At 41.0% G+C, this 22,060-nt stretch overlaps 1 protein-coding gene across 2 annotated transcripts; it reads right to left on the reverse strand.

Moving 5' to 3' along the window:
• Nucleotides 1-310: 310 nt before the first annotated feature.
• anos1 (anosmin 1) lies at nt 311-21,639 on the reverse strand. 2 transcript variants are annotated; one of them, XM_083537342.1, is made up of 14 exons: nt 21,190-21,639; nt 16,371-16,418; nt 13,373-13,435; nt 13,074-13,296; nt 9,231-9,415; nt 8,666-8,795; nt 7,074-7,279; nt 5,567-5,714; nt 5,317-5,454; nt 4,489-4,580; nt 3,469-3,640; nt 3,157-3,371; nt 1,639-1,780; nt 311-1,410 (listed from the first exon to the last, which is right to left on the reverse strand). In XM_083537342.1, the coding sequence occupies exons 1-14, from the start codon at nt 21,385-21,387 to the stop codon at nt 1,355-1,357; spliced, it is 2,016 nt and encodes a 671-aa protein (XP_083393468.1). In that variant the 5' UTR covers nt 21,388-21,639; the 3' UTR covers nt 311-1,354. The 2 variants fall into 2 exon arrangements, with proteins under 2 accessions (XP_083393468.1, XP_083393469.1); XM_083537343.1 differs by having other exon boundaries at nt 5,317-5,451; nt 21,190-21,626.
• Nucleotides 21,640-22,060: the final 421 nt, after the last annotated feature.

Here is a 22,060-nt window from a genome sequence, read left to right on the forward strand (position 1 = left end):
TTTTTATTAACTTCTTGCTATATATTTGTTAAAGCTAATAATCAAAAGCAGGAAAGTACAGCTTAGTGAACAGGAGCAGGTATTTGTTGTATTTGACGTTTTAAAAAAATATGAAATGAACCTTAAATTCAATGTAAAAGGTAATTGGTTAGTATTTACTTTATAACCTGATGGAAATTTTTTTATAATTCTGTATCAAATAACAACAAAACAAAACAATATTAGAGATAATAATAGAATGCAATATTGATAGCTAAAAATTTATAAATGAATGAATAAATGAATAAATGAAACAGATGCTAACAGATGCTTTAAGTGAAAAGAACTGAGGTAAATTTTATTGTTGAATAATATGTACAAGGTCTAAATGCCAAAAATATACTATATTTACACTTTTTATTTTATACAAACCTTTTAACATTTTATCAGACACACACACACACACACACACACACACACACACACAGCAAAAAGTACACATAAATAAATATTGATATAACAAATACGTTCTCCAAGAACATACACAGTTTATAGTTATAAAGTTATAAATTACACGCAGAAATATCCCTCATACAGAGTCGCTGTTAATCTGTTAGTGGAAATTATTCTCTCATCATTTCAGGACGACATTTTTATGTTAATGTAATTTATTTCACTGTGAAAAAAAAATAAATTTTCCAGTCAGAAGCTGCTGAAATTCCAAATTTCTGAAGATACATTCATCTGTTCAAATATCTCAACATGGCTCTGTAGTAGAAAAATACTTCATTCTCAATTTAAAATACTTTTTGAGAAGTCTAGAATCTTTCAGAACCAGGTTCTAGATAAATTCCAGTAATCATACAGAAGTGGAACAGTTTTATATTCAGAGAACCAGTCCATAACATTTGTGGCCAGAGGAACAGTGCAGAATCAGTGCTGTCAGAAGAAGATCCAGTCTATAGTTTGCTTTTTCAAAAGAACCACCAGAGTACCGGTTCTGCCCATATATACAGTACAGAACAAATCAAAGCAGATAAAATCCAGGTTTAGTAGAAGAACTAATCCAGATCCAGATTTTTCTTGGGCAGATCTAATTTTGACAGATTCGGGTCCAATATCAGGAGAACTAGTCTAGATCTTGTACTGCCAACATCTAGTCCTGCAGGAAAACCACGCCATAACCAGTTTTACCTGAAGAACCAGATCAAGGACCATTTCTGCTATTGAGATCTTCCAGGTCTGATTTAATTTCAGCAGGAGAACTGGCCCAGAACCAAACTCAGAAGTAGTTCTTCAGTAGAGGAATCATTTCAAGAGATTGTCTGTAAGATGCTGAAGTTTTCTGCAGGTTGATGTGAGATGTTCTGGTCTCTCACTGCTTTTCTGAAGAGTGTTTCTGATGTCCTGAGTACTGATGAAGTTTGAGCCCTGAGGGGAAAAGGAGAACCTTATATGGAGAGTGGACCAGACATGAAGAAAATAGGCTAAGCAGAAGGTTAAAGTCTGGTTTTAATTGTGTGTGTGTGTGTGTGTGTGTGTGTGTGTGTGTGTGTGTGTGTGTGTGTGTGAGTGAGTGAGTGAGTGAGTGAGTGAGTGAGTGAGAGAGAGAGAGAGAGAGAGAGAGAGAGAGAGAGAGAGAGAGAGAGTGGAGCTTACTATGGTGCATGGCTGAGGAAATCCTCGGCGTGTGGAACACCTTGATGGTAACAGGACCTTCTCCTACACTGGTGATGACCAGCACTTCTAATCTATAGGAGGACCCAGGCCTGAGATTCAGTACCTCCAGAAAGTTATGATCCTGAGAAGAAAAACACAATACAAACACACAGGAAGTTGATACTCTGGGAAAATCAGGCTCTGGGACAAAGGACCACAAAACAGAAAGTACTGATTGAAAGCACCACGAAACAGGTAGTTCTGATGAAAAAAGGTCACAAAACATGAAGTTTTGAATAGAAAAAAAAACAACAACAACAAGTTCTTACTGGAAAAACCACAGAACAGGAAGTTCTAACAAAAAAAAAAAACAACCCAGAAAGTTCTGACTGGAAAAAAAACACAAAAACGAGAAGGTTTAACTGAAAAACACCATAAAACAGGAAGGTCTGACTGAAAACACTAAAAAAGAGGAAGAGAAGAATTTCTAACAAGATAAAACACCACAAAACAGGAATTTCTAACTGAAAAACACCACAAAACAGGACGTTCTGACTGAAAACACCACAAAACAAGAAGCTCTGACTGAAAAACATCACAAAACAATAATTTCTAACTAAAAAACACCACAAAACAGGACATTCTGACTGAAAACACCACAAAACAAGAAGCTCTGACTGAAAAACATCACAAAACAAGAAGCTCTGACTGAAAAACACCACAAAACAGGAATTTCTAACTGAAAAACACCACAAAACAGGAAGTTCTGACTGGAAACACGAAAAGAGTGGAATTTCTAACATGATAAAACACCACAAAACAGGAATTTCTAACTTAAAAAACACCACAAAACAGGACGTTCTGACTGAAAACACCACAAAACAGGACGTTCTGACTGAAAACACCACAAAACAAGAAGCTCTGACTGAAAAACACAGCAAAACAGGAATTTCTAACAGAAAAACACCACAAAACAGGAAGTTCTGACTGAAAACACCACAAAACAGGAAGTTCTGACTGAAAACACCACAAAACCGGAATTTCTAACTGAAAAACCACAACAGATGAAGTTTTGACTGAAAACACCACAAAACAATAATTTCTAACTGAAAAACACCACAAAACAGGACGTTCTGACTGAAAACACCACAAAACAAGAATTTCTAACAGAAAAACACCACAAAACAGGAAGTTCTGATTGGAAACACCAAAAGAGAGGAATTTCTAACATGATAAAACACCACAAAACAGGAATTTCTAACTGAAAAACACCACAAAACAGGACGTTCTGACCTCAAAATGCTGTAAACATTAAGTTCTTACTGAAATATTTTACAATACAGATTCCACAATAAGTTTCCTAAAAAGAAATTTAAGAAAAGGTTTCAATAAATAAAATGTAGTATTTTATTTGTGGAAAGGAAGAGATCAAAAGAAAAACATCATGTTCTTAATCATTAAGATGATGTTCTTGTGTGTCATCCCGAGGCATGAAGTCTAAACACAGCATGTACTTACAGGAGGGAGGATTTGTGACTGGGACACGAGGCTGTTCGGAAGGCTGTTCTCCCGATTCACCACCGTGATATCCGCCCACATGACCTGGAAGCCTGTGATTGGCTGATGAGGCTGAGAGCGTGAGACACGCCAGAAGAAATGTCCCGTGATGTTTTCACCATAAGCCCTGAAGGAAGCCGTGAGGTTCTCCGGTTTAGCGGACACTTTCACATTTACTAAAATAATCCAGAGAAGCAGGAGATGTCACTATGTTTGTGAAAATATGGTGTTGAAGTTCTCTCAGGTATGAAACAGCTGTGTTGGGTTTCTCACCTCCTTCTCCAGGACACTCCACAGTTTCATGGCTTCTGCTCCTTACTGCAGGACAGGATGGTGTGGTGAAGGAGACGCTGCCAATCTCAGAGTTCTTCTTGCCTTTGAGAGTGTGAACAGTTACTCTGTACCTGCAGGAGAAGAGCAGGCCGGTGAGGCTGATGAAGTTCTCCTGGGGAAAAAAAGAATGCACAGAGTCCTAAAGTTTTAATTAGAAAATAATTTTAATAAAACATTAGCCATCAACATTTCTTCATTCTTCACCCACACACACACACACACACACACACACACACACACACACACACACACACACACACACACAGCTTCCCGAAGGGCATGAAACACAATCGTTCACTCATTCATGCAGAAAAGTGACGGATTCAGGCCCCAGTCTCTCTCTCTCTCTCTCTCTCTCTCTCTCTCTCTCTCTCTCTCTCTCTCTCTCTCTCTCTCTCTCTCTCTCTCTTCCCTCAGAAGGTCTATAGGACAGCGAATGCACATTCCCTAGCAACCTGATCAGTGTGTTCTCAAGAATGTGTCTGTTTCTTTCTCACACACACACACACACACACACACACACACACACACACACACACACACACACACACACCACTCTAGTTTGTTGTTTGGAGGCTGAACTAATAGAAGAAAGGTACTTATAAGTCCATATGAGGGGTCCAGGAACTCAGTAAATCTTGTTTAAATTAGTCACATGATCAGTGTCTGGTTCAGACTCCAGCTTAATTCACAACATTAAATAAATAAAAAGCATTATGTGGCGTCCTTGATCAATTAAAAACGTGTAACTATCAATGAACTGCTTCTGTATAATAATAATAAACATCTGGGACGTGCTGCTGGAGGAGAATAATCACTAATAACCCTGATCATTTATCTGATTATAAATATCTTTACATACACACTATTTCAGTTGTAAAATATCTGAATCATGTAATACTGTGAGATTTTTTGAAACGCCGTATGACGTTAGAGTTGCTTTTCACGTTCCTGACTCACGTGTGTGACGGATTTTTCCGGGGGGGGTTTTGTCTCGTTGTGGAGGCAGAGTTCAGGAGTCCACTGGACGTGAAAACGCCTTGTTGTGGGATCTGAAAAACAAAACACACCAAGGACTAGTGCTACGCTTGAAAGAGAATATACGCAGGAACGCAGTGTGTAATGGAACAGTTCAACAGATTTCAGTTTGTAAACAATTCTGGGTTTGTACATTTTTATAAAATGAAAATGAACTAAAATGAGAAAGAAAATTGTTTATTAAAAAAAGAGTATTTTTTTTGTTCTGTACCTCATGATGTAATGACCAAATGACTCGTGAGATGATCGACACGTGAGATTATCTTTTATCAGAGGTCACAAGAAGGACCATCATGTGGAATCTAGAACCCGCAATGGTTCGGCAGCATTATGCTCTGTGTTTTAACTCGACTCACGATAAGTGAAAAGTTGTGCTGCATGTTAGTAACAGTTACAAGAGAACTGGACACACGTGTTCTAATCAGGAGGACATTTCAATCAACAAATCAGTCAATAAATTACAAGTAAACAAATACATGTATTTAAAAAAACTAGCATGAAAATGTCTCCAATGTTAGCGCCAACATCTTTGGAGGGGGAAAGAATTTCCTGCGTTAGCATTAGCATTAAGGCCCGGCTCCTGTGTCATATCCTGATTTAGTGCCTTGAGGTTTTTCTGAAGGTACAGATAAAGAAAACTCCTGATGTGCGTCACTGTAAGTGTCTGATCAGAGATGATCGCTGTCCTGCCTGAGGGATGGAGTGAGAGGAATGTGATTCTACTGAAAAATAAAAGGGACTGAAATTCACCTCCTCTGTTTTTCCAGTAAACTCGAACCTGCAGCTGTGTGTCCTGGTAGAATGGCGTTCCCACCTCCACAGAACTCGCATGAGAGTTCCACAGGAACGGAGTCGAATACGCTTTCTTCAGCTTCACACTGAGCTCTGCTTCACAACACATCAGCACAGGGTTACTGCAGTACTCTATTACTCTTACTGCTGTGTGTGTGTGTGTGTGTGTGTGTGTGTGTGTGTGTGTGTGTGTGTGTGTGTGGCGTACTAGTGCGTTGGTTCTCCTGAGCAGTGCTGAACTGCAGAGATGTTCTTGGGCTTTTCAGTCTCACTGATCCCCATAACGCCACTGCCTGAAGATCCACAGTGTACGAGCTGTTCACTAGCAGACCTTCTAGACTCACTGAGCTCTTCAGCTGCAAAACACACACACACACACACACACACACACACACACACACACACACACACACACACAAACACACACATATATATGCAAGGATATCAATTGCTGACTGAATTAGTGTTATTTGGTGAAATGTAAATACATTATGCACAGTTTGTGTGTGTGTGTGTGTGTGTGTGTGTGTGTGTGTGTGTGTGTGTATGTGCGCGCGCATGTGTGTGCGTGTGTGTGTGTTCCATCTAAGGGCATTTAATGGATTAACTGAACAAAATAAAGCATCATGTTTCTACTCCTGAAATCTCACATCCAGTCTGAAAACACCTTCAGGTTTAAAAGCAGACATTATTGAAAAAACGTGTGTGTGTGTGTGTGTGTGTGTGTGTGTGTGTGTGTGTGTGAGAGAGTTTGAGAAAGTTGAAGCTAATTGGGTTGGAGATGGTTATCGGTTGTGTGTGTGTGTGTGTGTGTGTGTGTGTGTGTGTGTGTTAAACGTGTTAAACACTCAGCTGTAACATCTGCTCATCGTTACGTTACGCTTTTCAATCAGTAGCGCTAGCTTGTTAGCTACCAGCAAGTACCTCACACACACACACACACACACACACACACACACACACACACACACACACACTTAGGTTTTTAGGGTTGTTCTGTAATACTGTTTGTACTGATCATCACTGGAGAGAAAAACAGGAACCTATGACCATATATGGAAAACGAAAGCCAAGACAAGAATGGAGAGCAGGGCGGGGCAAGGCAATTACCCCAGAGTGGGTGTGGTTTTAATAATGTAATTTATTCAATTAAAAGCATACTTCTAATGTGTTTATGCCTCTCTTTTGTCTGTCAAACCCCAAAGAAGAGTAAACTCATCTGACTGACACTGGAGACTCCCATAACGATATGATACAGCGGGGAAAATAAGTATTTGACACATCAGCATTTTTATCAGTAATGTACCGGGACATTCTGGATAAACATCTGGATTCTGGATAAAAATCTGCTGCCATCTACCAGAAATCTAAAAATGAAAAGAGATGACTGGTCTCTCCATACAAGAGGCGTCTAGACGCTGTAATCACCAACAAAGGCTTTTCTACAAAGTATTAAATAAAGTGTGTTCAATCCTTATTCCCTCTGTCATTTCACTTTATTCATTATGACTCAACTTGTAGACTTAAATGTTTTGATTTCTTTGTATGAATTCAATATTTGGCTTGATGCTACATCTGGTGGAAATTTTGTGTCAATAGCCCACTTAGAAACCCCCTTACTGATAAAAATGCTGATGTGTCAAATACTGATTTTCCCCGCTGGATATATCCTCCTTAACGATAAATAAACATGTGATTATTTTTATGTGCTTTACCCCATCCACAGTCTTTCTCCTCTTCTTTTTGGAAGGAATTGTGGTTTTCCCAGCAACATTCCAGCTCCAGGAGATTTTAAAGTGATGGACAGGAACATCCAGCTCCTCGGGAGGCGTCCATTCCAGATGAGCCGTCACTGAGCCGCCGGCGTCTGTCGTTACATTGGACACCTTGAGTCCGGCCGGGCGTGGAGGAGGAGACGGATCTGAGAAGATGAAAGATAAAGAATTTGGAGTCTGATAATAAATATAAAAGCTGGAAAAAGACAGTGAGGGGCGTGGCTTTCAGAGCTCAGTCTGGAGTGAGTATTGTACAGAAGTGATTTGGTGGATCATATAAAGGTTCTACAGTCACAGCTGTGTTTTATAGTTATGATAGATGTTTTTGTACAGGGCATGCAGTTATGGGAAATTAATTAATGCTGAAGGTGGAGTTACTGTTACATGATCATTATAAGGTTAAGCCCACACAGACTGACCCTCAACAGTTAGTATAAATACAAGAAGATCAAAAGAAACTTGAAACCTGCTGCTGTATAAAGATTTTGAATTGGACACCATTCTGGCCAATCAGAATCCAGAATGAAACAATGCTGCATTATTAAATAGTTTTTTGCCGGTCAGGACATGGACACTTGGTGACTGAGACATGACGTAAACCCAGCCACGTGCACGCCGCATGCTTAAACAATCATCTCATTCCAGAGATCCTTCAAGTTTTTCCTTTTGAACCAACAGCAAACAATGACAAAGTGTGGCCTTGTGTAAAGAACAGCGGGGACGTAACATGAGCTAGTCCTGTGTGTGTGTGTGTGTGTGTGTGTGCGCGCGTGTGTGTGTGTGTGCGCGTGTGTGTGTGTGTGTGTGTGCGCGCGTGTGTGTGTGTGTGCGCGTGTGTGTGATTACTCCCAGTGATTCGTGTCTCGTTATTGACTAATGAATGAACTCTGCATGACTGATTCATCAGAGCTCATGTTCTGGTTTATTTCACTGAAACTCTAACGTTCCTACTAGAACACGTGCACGTGATGTTTTAAAACACATGTTCCGCAACACTTTGGGAAGTGCTGTTACAGGAAAACGATCAGACATACGCATCTACACCTTCTGACCAATCAGAATCAGGTATCCATGGAAACAAGGTGAAGCATGTGTGTGCTCAGGTCAAGTGAAATGAATTGAGGTGTGTGGAAAGAAAGGCCTGGAGATCCGGTGTATGTTGCAAACACTGTCTCATGTCACGTTACATTTAACACACACACACACACACACACACACACACACATACACACACACATGCTAGTTTGTGGCAGACTGAGTGAAAGAGAACAGACGTGAGAACAGACTTGCGTCATTTCTTGCCATTCACACACACACACACACACACACACACACACACACACACGCCCGCTCACATACACACACACACGCTCACATATATACACACACACACACACGCTCACAATCGAGGGTACAGTGCACGTGACGGGGAGACGGTGTGTCACCGCTGTAGATTTTTACAGCTGGTTTTATTGCACAGGAATAATAACGAACACACACACACACACACACACACACACACACACACACACCTCTGGACGAGCGGAAGTGTTTGCTTGGCGCCGTGAATCCGCGAGTGCCGTGTACGTTCACCGCCGCAACACGAAACTGGTACCAGCGCATGGCTCTGATCTCTGCCAACGCAACACGCTCCTCTGTGACCTGCAAACAAGAAAACAACACACACACACACACACACACACACGCGCGCGCACGCGGTTATAAACAGACGAACTGAAAAAGGTGAACACAGTAGAGCAAAAAATCTGGAATTAGGACTACAAACACACACAAATGGTCATCAGAGTGTAAAAATATTAAGCATTTGGGTTTTAACCTCAACATCAATGTTTTACTGAAAATGTTGACTATTTGATTAAGTTAAATCACATCTGGTTCTGAGGCTCCGCCCCTCTTACTATTGAAACCAGGCTGTGACCCTGAGGGAAGAAACATCAGGCAGCAGGTTTTATCTTTTGTATTGTTTGTATAATTCCAGTTACCGCGTATGACAGTGGCACATTATAACACACAACACTTTCTTCTAAGCACATCTTCTGAGAACTTCTCATTTTTTATTCAAATAAAAATGTGAACCTGTGCCACGTCCTCCCACGCCGTGGCGTCGTCTTCGCTCGGGTGGATGCCGTAATTCCAGCGCTGCTGCACAACGTAAACCACCGGCTCCACTGATATGTTAAATTTTGAAGACCAGCGCACTTCCAGTTCTCCTGATGCCAATTCAAGGAAATTCAGTTCATTCCTGGGCTTCAGTGGAACACCTGGAACACGGAGAGGGACACAAACCAACATCTAAAAGAACAGCTGTCGGATCACACAAACACAGAGTGCAGTTTCTGTAGCTTCTCTTCAGTGGAAGTTACTGGAGTTATGAGGATCTCTCTCAGCTTTCACATTTTCCTCAGACAGAAGGCTTTAATATTAATCATCTCAACCTGCTGGAGCAGAACATTTATTATATATCTGCACGTTTTACCCTCATGTTTATAATAAAGTTGATTGTATCCACATGTTCAGTATTCCAACAGTAAATGTGGAGAGTTTTTGATGGGATTCGCTCACATGAGACACACTTTGCCTTTCTACGTGAAAGGTTCATTAAAACGCTACGTGTGTGTACACAAACCACATTTCCCTCACAAACGCTTCACCCTCGAAACAGCTATAAACTCTTCCACGTGCAAAAAATGAGACGTTTACGTAAAGAGCTCTGAAAGGAAAAGAAACGTTCTACTGTTTAATGTTTGACGTGTGAAGACGTGGGGGGACGCCTCATCACTGCAGCCCCCTCGCTGTCCATCACTGTTTATCATTTTGTCAGAGTTGCAAGTGAAGCACAGATGTAGCTCGTTAGCAAAACCACCATAAACGCTCCACTCTGTCAGTCACGCTGCCAGGTTCTGCAGAGAGCTCCTAATGTCTGTCGTCTCAGTGCACAGGAACATCCTGAGGCCTTACCACCAAACATGTTCTCCTACCACTGAGAAGTGAGATGATGCTACGCAGTCACTAACAAGCTGCATGTACAGCAGTAACGGCTGCCAAGTCCTGCATTACCTCCTCCTCTGTTTCCTCACTGCAGGAGACAAACACACACTCATAATGCAATAAACACTTATTTGCTCATCAATCTTTAGGAAAGTGCTTCTGTCCCTACTGGCTCTGAAACACGGCTGAACTTTTCTAGGCTCAGAGATGGAACATAGAATTTCAGATTTTCCATTAGATTTTTAAAAATTGATGAAACTTTCCAACTATATGAACGCAGCAGTTTTCTTGCAACTCAAGACTTGTTCAAGTCTCATAAATCACCCAGATTAGAATCAGGAGAAAACATGATGAAGTTTTAATGTGTAATCTCATTGAAAAGTTACGAGATGATATTAAAAAGTTTGGAGACTCGCTCTGTTTACAAGAAAGATCTTTATTTATCTACTTAATGCACAGTAATACAGCACCCCCAGTGTTCTAGAAGCCTTTTCATAGCGTGTCACGCTCCTTCACTCCGCAACCATGTCAAAACCGCAAGTCCTTGGGAAGTGGGTGAAGTCCGCAGTTGCCAAATCTGGTGATTAGGGTGGGTGCAGAAGTAAGGTTGTGACCTTTCTCTCGTGAAACTCACGTGTGAGGAGGAGCTCAGTGACAGGGTGCACACGTGGTCAGAACAGCACCAGTCGCACAGCTCCTGATGTACACAGGAACCGACTGGTCTTCACTGACTTATGAAGGCCGGTGATCCCTGTGACTGTGCGAGCAGCCTTGTGTTGTTAAAAAACTAGTTTTAAACCTATTGATTTCACCTCAAATATAAAAATGATACACACAATATACAGCCAAAAGTATGTGCAATAAGTTCTCCTCTTCAGCAGAGTAACGGTCTCCAGTAGGTGTTCTGGTCTGTCCAAATATGTGTTCACTGGGGTTGAGGAGGCCAGGGCTTTGTTCATGACACTCGAGTTCTTCCACTTGAACCTTCACACTAACAAACATGTGTTCATGAAGATCGCTTTGTGTACAGAAGCATCGTGATGCTGAAACAGTGATGGGAATTTCAGTTCTTAGGTTCATGGTATGGAAGAGTACGGAGGTACGAAGTGGGATTTTGGGGAAAAATCACATAAAGCAGTCAGAGGTGCACATACTTTTGGACATAAAAAGTTTAATTATATTAGGATTTCTGTCACTAAATATTTTGTTGAAAAGGACAGTATTAAGTCTCTGAGGTTGATTGAGCGAGGAAAAAGTATGCTACCTATCAAATCTTTTCCAGGTTTAGATGATCCCAGGTGTCTCCTCACTGGTCCAGCTGAACCTCACTATTTCACCTAGCAATAAGTTTTTTAACAGCTCCAGACACAGCGGTGTCTGCCACATGTCTACCACATGTCTGGCTTTTCTAAGCTCATGATGTCATACCCTGGTACTTGGAAATTGATCCTGAACTTGAATCCTGAATCTGTTTGAAGCTGCAGAATGATGTCTTCATAACCAGGTGCCACTCCAACACAAGACCACACCCTGTTCACAAAGAGCACGTGTGTGAAGAAGCTTTTTCAGGGCATTGGGAGCATGTGGTGATGCCATTCGGTCTGATTAATGCCCTTTGAGCTGTTAAAGTTCTTTGAAACATCTTAAAGTGAAACTTACACAACCAGATCTTTACTTACCCAAAGCCATGAGTTAAAAGTGAGAACTGGAGATTCATTCATGACTTTGGATCTGCGGTTGTCCTCCTCAATGCAGACTATTTATTACCTTTCCTAGTGGTTGGTTCAAAACTCTGCTCCAAAAACTGTCTAGAACTCGATCTGAGGAAACTATTTATCCAGCATCATTTCATGGCAACTCATAAACAAATATCCAGAGGTGGATTCATCTTATTAAAGCATGTCCAACAATCAGTGTAACTTCCTGCTAGAACCACAGTAGTTACTGAAGTTGCCTTGCACTCAAATTTCACCCTCTGGACCTCCTTGATGGGGCCTTATGACCCTTCTGTAAATACCACATGGATCTCCTGAAGATTTCCGTGGATGGTCCCACTTAGATTTTGTAATGATTACACTTCTCAAAATGAGTTTATAATCGAGTATTTCTTTGAAAGTTCTTTGGAGTCTGGTTCCTCTCAAGGTTCCTTCCTTGTGTCATTTAATGGATTTCTTCTTTGATGCTCTCGCCTCTCACTTGGTCCTTATGGAAGTTTACTTTTCTTTAAATAATCCAGAGTTTTCTGAAGCTGGGGTCAGAGTGCAGGGAGCAGAAAGGGTTAAGGGGCGATGCTCTAGGACCCAAATGTGCCAGCGTGGAAGTGATGGGGCTTCGAACCCCTGGCCTTCTGATCAGTGACCCAGAGCCTTGGGTTAAAGGTCATTTTAAAAGGATCCTTGAAATAGAACAGAGAGTGTCATAGATTTTAATTAGATAAAAGGAAAATAAGAAAAAAGATTGTACGGCTCCCTCACTGGTCTTCAGACTATTCAGATCTTCAGATGTAGCAACAAACAGCCAATAAACAATAAAGTAGTAAACAGAAGAAATGTACTGCACTTGAAGCACTAGAAGCTCAAAGTGATGATGAAACCTGAGAAAGAAAAGGTCACATTCCCCCTCACATCTCAGTGAAGGACCTATCAGAGCTGAAGGACCTCCACCTGCAGGTTCCCACATCTGACAGCGATTTGAGATGCAACGCTCAATTTCAAGTTAAATGCTTTACAGCTTCACACAAATTACACGCCCCCACCCCCCCAAGGAAAAACACAAGGGGAAGAATAAAAAACACTGACACACGTATCCCGAATGCGTAAATAAAGAGCGATCTGAAGAATTTAAAAACAGAGCGAACTACAACGTTTTCGTAACCAGTCGTATGGTTTTTCTATTTGTAGCTACATTTAATGTCATGTTCCATGAAGGTACCTTTATAGAGGTTCCTGGGCGCCTGACAGGTTCGTCCACATCCGTTGGAGCAACACTTCTTGTGGGCGGAGCAGTGGGCGTCGCTCTCACAACTCTCCACACATGCAGCAGCAAATCCGCTCGCTCGATCAGGAGCTGGACACGCCCCCTGCTTTACCGCGTCCACCGAGAGGAAGAACTCGCAGCTCACCACGCACTCGGACTGTTTATTCGGGAAAACCGACTGGAGGGAGAATCACAGGATTAGCGTTAGCATTATCATAACCTCGTTAAAAAAACCTTGACATATCAGGTCATACCTCACACAAATCCTGACACTCGCTCTCTCTGAGATCCCATGATGCTTTGCAGGGCTCCAGACACTGAAAGGAAAATAAGAGTTATGCAATGCAGTGAGAAAACGTTCCCCAGCAGGATTTATTCACAGTCACATGCTCACATCAGCAACATTACAGATAGAACTAGTATTTATTTCTTACATTTTAATGGCGTAAGGAAACATGATTTCACTAAACTCATTAGTGTTCATGTTTTATTCTGCTTATTACAGTAGTTTTGCTGAGTCATAAATAAAAACAAATCAACAGCTAAACTTTTATTAAACAAAACAACAAATTAAATATTAAATAACATCTGAAATCCAATCATCACGCTACCTTTAAATGCTTATGCTTGAATATATTAATGTTTAATTTATGCATAATGTAATTAATGTAATGACTATATCACATTTCTGCTGCAGTGAAACAGGAAGTGGCACAAATGGAACTAAGGGAAACTGAGTTCAGATAAAAATTGGAAAAATATGATCATTTTAAAGAAACTAATTATGTAACTAAAAACTTTTTACATTTATTCCAGGAGAAAATTTAAATATCGTGAAAAATGTTCCATTTACATAATTGTAATTCGTATAAAGATCTAAGAGAGTGGTGTGTATACGTTCATAGCACCTCACACACATGCTTTTAAAAGTTGAGCTACAACAGTAGAGTTTCCTCTGAACACTGGACAGCAGTGATTGTGAGGAACGTGGGTGTTTTCCTGATTAATAACAGGAAGTCCCTTAGCAGGTCCCATCAAACACAAACTCTCAGCTTTAATTATTGATTTATATGCAGGCGGAAGAAACCAACAACAAAGAGGCCTCACTGAGAGACAGAAAAAGAAAGAGGACGGCCGAGAAGAATGAAAAGAATGAATAATTCATGCGAGCCACAATCGGAGGATTGTGGGTAATTTATGAGCCGGAGTGAACGAGCTGGAGAAGATCAGCACTCCACATTAAAACTTCATAAAACCTCCAGGTCTGTTTCAGAAATAAACACATCTGTTTGGGTTCAAACTTTAAGCCAGAAACATCCATTACCTTCTCACTTATTAGCACTTTCAGAGAGAAGATGATAAACCAGGAACCATGAAGAAACATTAGGAGTTCCTCAAGATTCTGTGTTCGGCCCAATCTCACTCTACACAAACTTTATTGTTCTAGTACAACTTCAGTTCTAACACACACACACACACACACACACACACACACATGCGCACACACACACACCACACACACACATTGTTAGCTGGGTGCTTCAAATGTCCACCAAAAGGCACTTCTAAAGTGTGTCCTGTCTTCCAGAACAAACACTTATCTCTCCGCTCTACAGGCACTAAAACAACAAGAATCAAGTGAGAGAGTAAGAGTGAGAGAGAGAGAGAGAGAGAGAGAGAGAGAGAGAGAGAGTGTGTGTGTGTGTGTGTGTGTGTGTGTGTGTGTGTGTGTGTGTGTGTGTGTGTGTGTGTGTGTTTGTTAGCTTTTTATATTATATATTCATATAGACATTACATTTAGAGCATCAAGTGGCTCTGCCAGTCCATCTGCTCCATCTGTCTGTCTGTCTGTCTGTCTGTCTGTCTGTCTGTCTGTCTGTCTGTCTGTCAGCCTGTCTGTCTGTCTGCTTAATTAAACTGCACTGATAAAAATCAAGACTAAAATCAAGTTGTTTAGTTACTGACACTCAATAGAATTAACCCAGAGCCTCACTCTCTCTCTCTCTCTCTCTCTCTCTCTCTCTCTCTCTCTCTCTCTCTCTCTCTCTCTCTATCTCTCTCTCTTTTGTGTCTGTCTGTCTGTCCCCTTCTCTTTAAAAGAAAAGTCTTTTGAAAGATAAAGAAACAAAATGACTAAAAAAGGACAAAAGCCTCAGAGCATTCTGGGAGGCCAGTGTTGGTGCAATAGCATGCTAATGAAGGCCACATCACCCCCATCTCTCTCTCTCTCTCTCTCTCTCTCTCTCTCTCTCTCTCTCTCTCTCTCTTTCTCTCCCTCCTTAATTTTCCAGTTGGGGTTATAAAGGAAGGCGTGTACACATTCCTGCACAGATCAGGCTTTTGGGATTGAAAATGAAGTTCCACCACCAGTTCCTTGTCTTATAAAAACACAAAACATAAAGTGAGGAAAAGTGACTCTGGAGCAAAATGTCTTCAGGACTTTTATTACATCACAATACGATACACATTCCACATCATCCTACAATCGAGTTTGTGCACCACTGATACGGCCAAAAGTTTGTGCGCCTTCGACTGTCCTGCTCAAACTTCTTATTCCTGATTTATTTCCACTGTTATAATAAGCTCCATTGTTCTGGGAAGGTTTTCCACTTGGTTTTTGGGGGTGTGGCTGTGGGGATTAGAGTTCATTCAAAAACTCGCTAATATATACACTATATAAGTGCTCGATGCTAAAGATTCCTGAACAAGAGCTGGAAACAAAGAATGGAACAAGAAGTAAAAAAGCTAAACTAATGCAGTCGTGTTGTTGCAGTGTGGAAAGTGGACACGTCAAGGGCCTCACTAATACTTTATTACTCTGCGGTTCACATTTTGGGGACGGAACCAGTTGCTAAGCAACACAGTAACGACACCACACATCAATAATAAATGTCAGTTTTGAAGTCGGCTATAAGCTGGAGTTAAGTGTTTAGCTAATCGTTGGTTATTTTTGTCTTTCCTGTGTACTTAAACTTTGACACTTGAAAAGCAAATTCATTTCAAACACACACAAAACGAAACTGATGCGAGACAGAAAGAAGGGATGGAATATAAAAGGACACCTCTGTCTTCACCTGTTTATTCTCCAGACCTGACCTTTCCCTGAGTGACACTGGGAAAATTAATTGGACAGAAAAAGTGCCACAATAACGTGTGTGTGTGTGTGTGTGTGTGTGTATGTGTGTGTGTGTGTGTGTGTGTGTGTGTGTGTGTGTGTGTGTGTGTGTGTGTGTGTGTGTGCGCAGAGGTTACCTTCGAACACTGCTTGTGATTCTGACACCAAACCAGAGATCCATTTCCCTGCAAGCAAAACACAACAGAAGTGTGTGAGACATTTTACAAACCTGGCACTAGGACCATGGGGCCACAGCCACACAACTCACAGTGCACCATGCTCTGATTGGTCAGAAGGTGTTGATTAATTCTCCGTAACAGCAACTCTGACTGTAGTGCAGGTTTGTGTGAATGTGCTCGAAAGTAAACCTCTAGAAAGTATAAAGTAAAGGTATGGTATTTCTGATGGTTACTAGGGTGTTGCTATGTGGTTGTTATGGTATTTCTGATGGTTACTAGGGTGTTGCTATGTTGCTAGATGGAGGCTGTGATTGTACACCTAGCTGCTAGGGTGTTGCTATGGTATTCCACATTATAGCTAGTGCTTCTACCGAGTACCTGAACTGACCTATAGGAGGACCTCAACAACAATTGGACAACAATAACACAAACACCAACACTCAAAAGCCAACATAACACAAAGTGAACACAAACTAAAAGACTTCACACTGTTTATATTTCCCTCTGATTGTGAAGGTAGACGGAGTGTGAAAGGGTGGATTTAAAACGGTGTGTATTTTATCATTCCCAGCAGATCAGAGCGAATTCTCCAACACGCTTTAACACCGTTTCCTCTCCACAGACCAGTGGTATTTTACACTCCGGGCGTTTCCTCTCCTCTGTCCATCAGCTGGAACTACACTTCACATACAACTACACATCACACGTGTGTATCACTGCAGCTGAAATACTTACACAACCACACACACACAATCACACAACCATACACACAATCACAAACACACAACCTCACACACACAATCACACAACCATACACACAATCACAAACACACAACCACACACACACAATCACACAACCATACACACAATCACAAACACACAACCTCACACACACAATCACACAACCATACACACAATCACAAACACACAACCTCACACACACAATCACACAACCATACACACAATCACAAACACACAACCACACACACACAATCACACAACCATACACACAATCACAAACACACAACCTCACACACACAATCACACAACCATACACACAATCACAAACACACAACCACACACACACAATCACACAACCATACACACAATCACAAACACACAACCTCACACACACAATCACACAACCATACACTCAATCACAAACACACAACCTCACACACACAATCACACAACCATACACACAATCACAAACACACAACCTCACACACACAATCACACAACCATACACACAATCACAAACACACAACCACACACACACAATCACACAACCATACACACAATCACAAACACACAACCTCACACACACAATCACACAACCATACACACAATCACAAACACACAACCTCACACACACAATCACACAACCATACACACAATCACAAACACACAACCTCACACACACAATCACACAACCATACACACAATCACAAACACACAACCTCACACACACAATCACACAACCATACACACAATCACAAACACACAACCACACACACAATCACACAACCATACACACAATCACAAACACACAACCACACACACACACAATCACACAACCATACACACAATCACAAACACACAACCTCACACACACAATCACACAACCATACACACAATCACAAACACACAACCACACACACACAATCACACAACCAAACACACAATCACAAACACACAACCTCACACACACAATCACACAAACATACACACAATCACAAATACACAACATCAAACACACAACCACACACACACAATTACACAACCGTACACACAATCACAAAACATCAAACACACAACCACACACACACAATCACACAACCATACACACAATCACAAACACACAACCTCACACACACAATCACACAACCATACACACAATCACAAATACACAACATCAAACACACAACCGCACACACACACACACACAATTACACAACCGTACACACACAATCACAAAACATCAAACACACAACCACACACACACACAATCACACACACACACACACACACACACACACACACACACACAACCATACACACACAATCACAAACAAACAACCACTCACACACACACAATCATAAACACACCTAAAACCTAAAACACACAACCATACACACAATCACAAACACACAACCTCACACACACAATCACACAACCATACACACAATCACAAACACACAACCTCACACACACAATCACACAACCATACACACAATCACAAACACACAACCACACACACAATCACACAACCATACACACAATCACAAACACACAACCACACACACACAACCTCAAACGCACAACTACAAACACACAACCTCAAACGCACAAACACACAACCACACAACCTCACACACAACCACACACAAGCACAAACACACAACCACACACAACATAAAACACACAACCACACAAACACAAGCACACACAACCTTAAACACAAGCACCATCCATACACAATCTTATACTCACAATCACACACACACACACACACACACACACACACACACACACACACACCTTCAAACACAATCACATACACAAACTCAAACAATTACACAACTTCAAACAATTACAAAACTACACACACTCACACACACCTTCAAACAATCACATACACAAAGCTTCACTACACAACCTTAAACAATTATAAAACACACACAAACATTAGACAATTGCATAACTATACACACAATTTCAACAACACAACCAGAAACAATTACACAATCACACACACCCCTTATTTCAAGTGGATTTGAGACTCGAAATATCAGGGTTTACTGAACACACAAATACAACCACATTAAAAATGACAGATCTGATTAAAACTCTGTGTGTGTGTGTGTGTGTGTGTGTGTGTGTGTGTGTGTGTGTGTGTGTGTGTGTGTGTGTGTTATAAAAGGTTGAATGAATGAAGACTTATGTTACTTTGGTTTTGGCCCTTAAAGACACACACACACACACACACACACACACACACACACACACACACACACACACACACACGTTTGATTCAGTTCCCAGATGATGTGGTATTAAAGTGAACGGGGCTGAAACACCGTTACGATGTTTGTCTTTCCCTCGGATTGAGATGTGAGACGGAGCGAGACTGGACGAATGAAAGCCGGAGTGTAAAGGCAGGAGATTTCATGGCTCCCGGAGGAGTGGGGGTGTGTGTGTGTGGGGTGTGTGTGTGTGGGGGGGGATTCTCCATCACGCCTCCTGCGTAATTACCACCCAAAAGAAATAATCAGACCAAAAAAGAAAAAACACTTTCTCAAAACACAGCACTGCTTTCATGTTGCTTTAGCGAAAGTGGTGTTTTATAGTTTGGTTTTCAGTTTGTTATGGGAAAAGTGTACACACTAAACACACAATATCTATAAACTACTTCACAAAATTTAACATAATTGCATAGAGTGTGTGTGTGTGTGTGTGTGTGTGTGTGTGTGTGTGTGTGTGTGTGTGCGGTTTTGTGTATTTGTTGTATTAATTTGAGTGAGATTGTACATGTGTTTGTGTAATTGTGTGTAATTGTGGTTGTTTGTGTGTGGTTGTGTAATTGTGGTTATGTGTATTTGTGTAATTGGGGTTGTGTGTTTTCTGTGTGGTTGTGTAATTGTGGTTATGTGTAGTTGTGTAATTGGGGTTGTGTGTTTTTTGTGTGGTTGTGTAATTGTGGTTATGTGTAGTTGTGTAATTAGGGTTGTGTGTTTTTATGTGGTTGTATAATTGTTGTGTAGCTGGGGTTGTGTGTGTAGCTGTGTAATTTATTACAGTGTAATTAGACGAGGTTAGTGGAACTTTTTTCTGAGGGATATGGAAGGAGTCTCCAGTCCTCAGTGTTGTGTGGTGATGTTGTGTTACAGACGTGTGGCTCATTAAAGACTCGTTTATTATTGTTGTGTCATTTATATTTCATGCTGCTGCTCGTCTAGTCGATCAATTATTAAATGTTCAATTAACATTGTGTGTGTGTGTGTGTGTGTGTGTGTGTGTGTGTGTGTGTGTGTGTGTGTGTGTGTGTGTGTGTGTGTGTGTATCTTTTGTTCTTAAAGAGCTTTGTAAGATTTCAGGAAATAATTTCAGCCATTATTAATGAAATAATAATAATAATAATAGTAATAATAATAATAATAATAATAATAATAATAGTGATGTTATATTGGGAGTAATTGTTATGTTAATGTTTACTACTGGGTCAAATTCACATTCTTAATGTTTTGTTTGTAAAATGATTCACTGTTTATCAGGTAGAATTTAATAAATAATCGAGTGCACTGGAGAAACTGAGATAAAAACTCACTAAAATATTTACATTTAAAAACTTTTCCTTAAATTTATATTCATCTAGAAATCTTATTTAAAGTATAAAAGTTTTATAGGTTTATGGCCACAGGAATTCTACTGGAAGTCTGAAAAGCTGAACTGCTATACCTGTGAATTATTATTATATGATTATTATTGTGGCCTTTAACTTTCACTATAGAAACAATGATCAGATCAGATCAGATGATCAGATGGAAATGAATGAAGGTGTTAAACTGCTGTTAGAGGAAAGGAATCAACACTTTGCTCACTCACCAGAATCAATGTAATTACCGGATATAAAAGTCAGAATCCGATACATTCCTACAAGTTCACACCAGATCCGATCTGACCACATCTGTGATCTGATCTGACACATTAATAAATCTGATAGTAATTGATTGATTAATGAATCTGATAGTTAATTGATTGATTAATGAAACTCACCTGGGCGTGTTTGAAAAGCACCGAAATGCGCGTGAGGTGCAGACTGAGGCACCGAGAGGCGCAGCGCGCGCGGCTCACGCTCGTCACCAGCACCGAATCGTCGCGCCGCCTCGCGCTCACCTCCGCCGTCCCGAGGACCGCGCTCGCGACCAGGACCGTCACGTTAATCCACAGGCTCGTGCTCGTGCCCGGCGACATCGCGACTCGCGCTGCTCCTTCTTCCACGTGCCCTTTGCCTGTGTACACGCCGCTCCGCTTTCCTCCCTGTGCGCGCTCTCTCTCTCTCTCTCTCTCTCTCTTTCTCTCTCTTTCTCTCTCTTTCTCTTTCTCTCCGCAGCGCCACTTTACATTATTTATCACCGGGAGCGCGAGAGAGGGGGCGTGGTCTTACACCGGGCCTGAGCGCTGACTGGAGGAGAAAAAGGCGCGTGCGGATTCAACATTCAGGTCTCGCGCGGCAGCAGGTAGCAGTCAACCGATACTAAGTCTGATATTACAATATAATAAATCGTGCAGAATAACGATATCGATATTTATGAACTTTTAAACCACAGTGACCAATAAAAGTCTAATCCGTATAGTCAAACCGACAAACCTGAAAGTTTCTACATTTAGACTTTAATTGAGTTTTGTAGGAAGGAGTCTCCAGTTTTAATGAGTTTTTAAAAACTTCATTAAAGAGAAAGAGAACAGAAAGAGTTGAAGGAACATCTGGTTATTGCTACTTTAGAGCAAACACAACAAATCCGATCCACAACCTTCATCTCCTCGTGGTTTTGTTTGTGGAGTATCGACGTTAAAGCTACGAGACGTCACAGAGCTCTGTAACAAACTCTGTCGCCACCAAACCAATGAAAATGAGTCAGCGCTT

The sequence above is a fragment of the Silurus aristotelis genome, assembly GCF_946808225.1.
Source record: "Silurus aristotelis genome assembly, chromosome: 3".
Classification (NCBI taxonomy): Eukaryota; Metazoa; Chordata; class Actinopteri; order Siluriformes; family Siluridae; genus Silurus; species Silurus aristotelis.

Excerpts from the sequence above, each read along its gene's own strand:
- anos1 (XM_083537342.1), bottom strand. The coding sequence starts at position 21,387 with ATGTCGCCGGGCACGAGCACGAGCCTGTGGATTAACGTGACGGTCCTG. Across the intron at positions 13,436-16,370 it reads ATCACAAGCAGTGTTCGAAG|TGTCTGGAGCCCTGCAAAGC; the intron begins GTAACCTCTGCG and ends TTTTCCTTTCAG. Across the intron at positions 7,280-8,665 it reads ACACTTCCGCTCGTCCAGAG|ATCCGTCTCCTCCTCCACGC; the intron begins GTGTGTGTGTGT and ends TCATCTTCTCAG.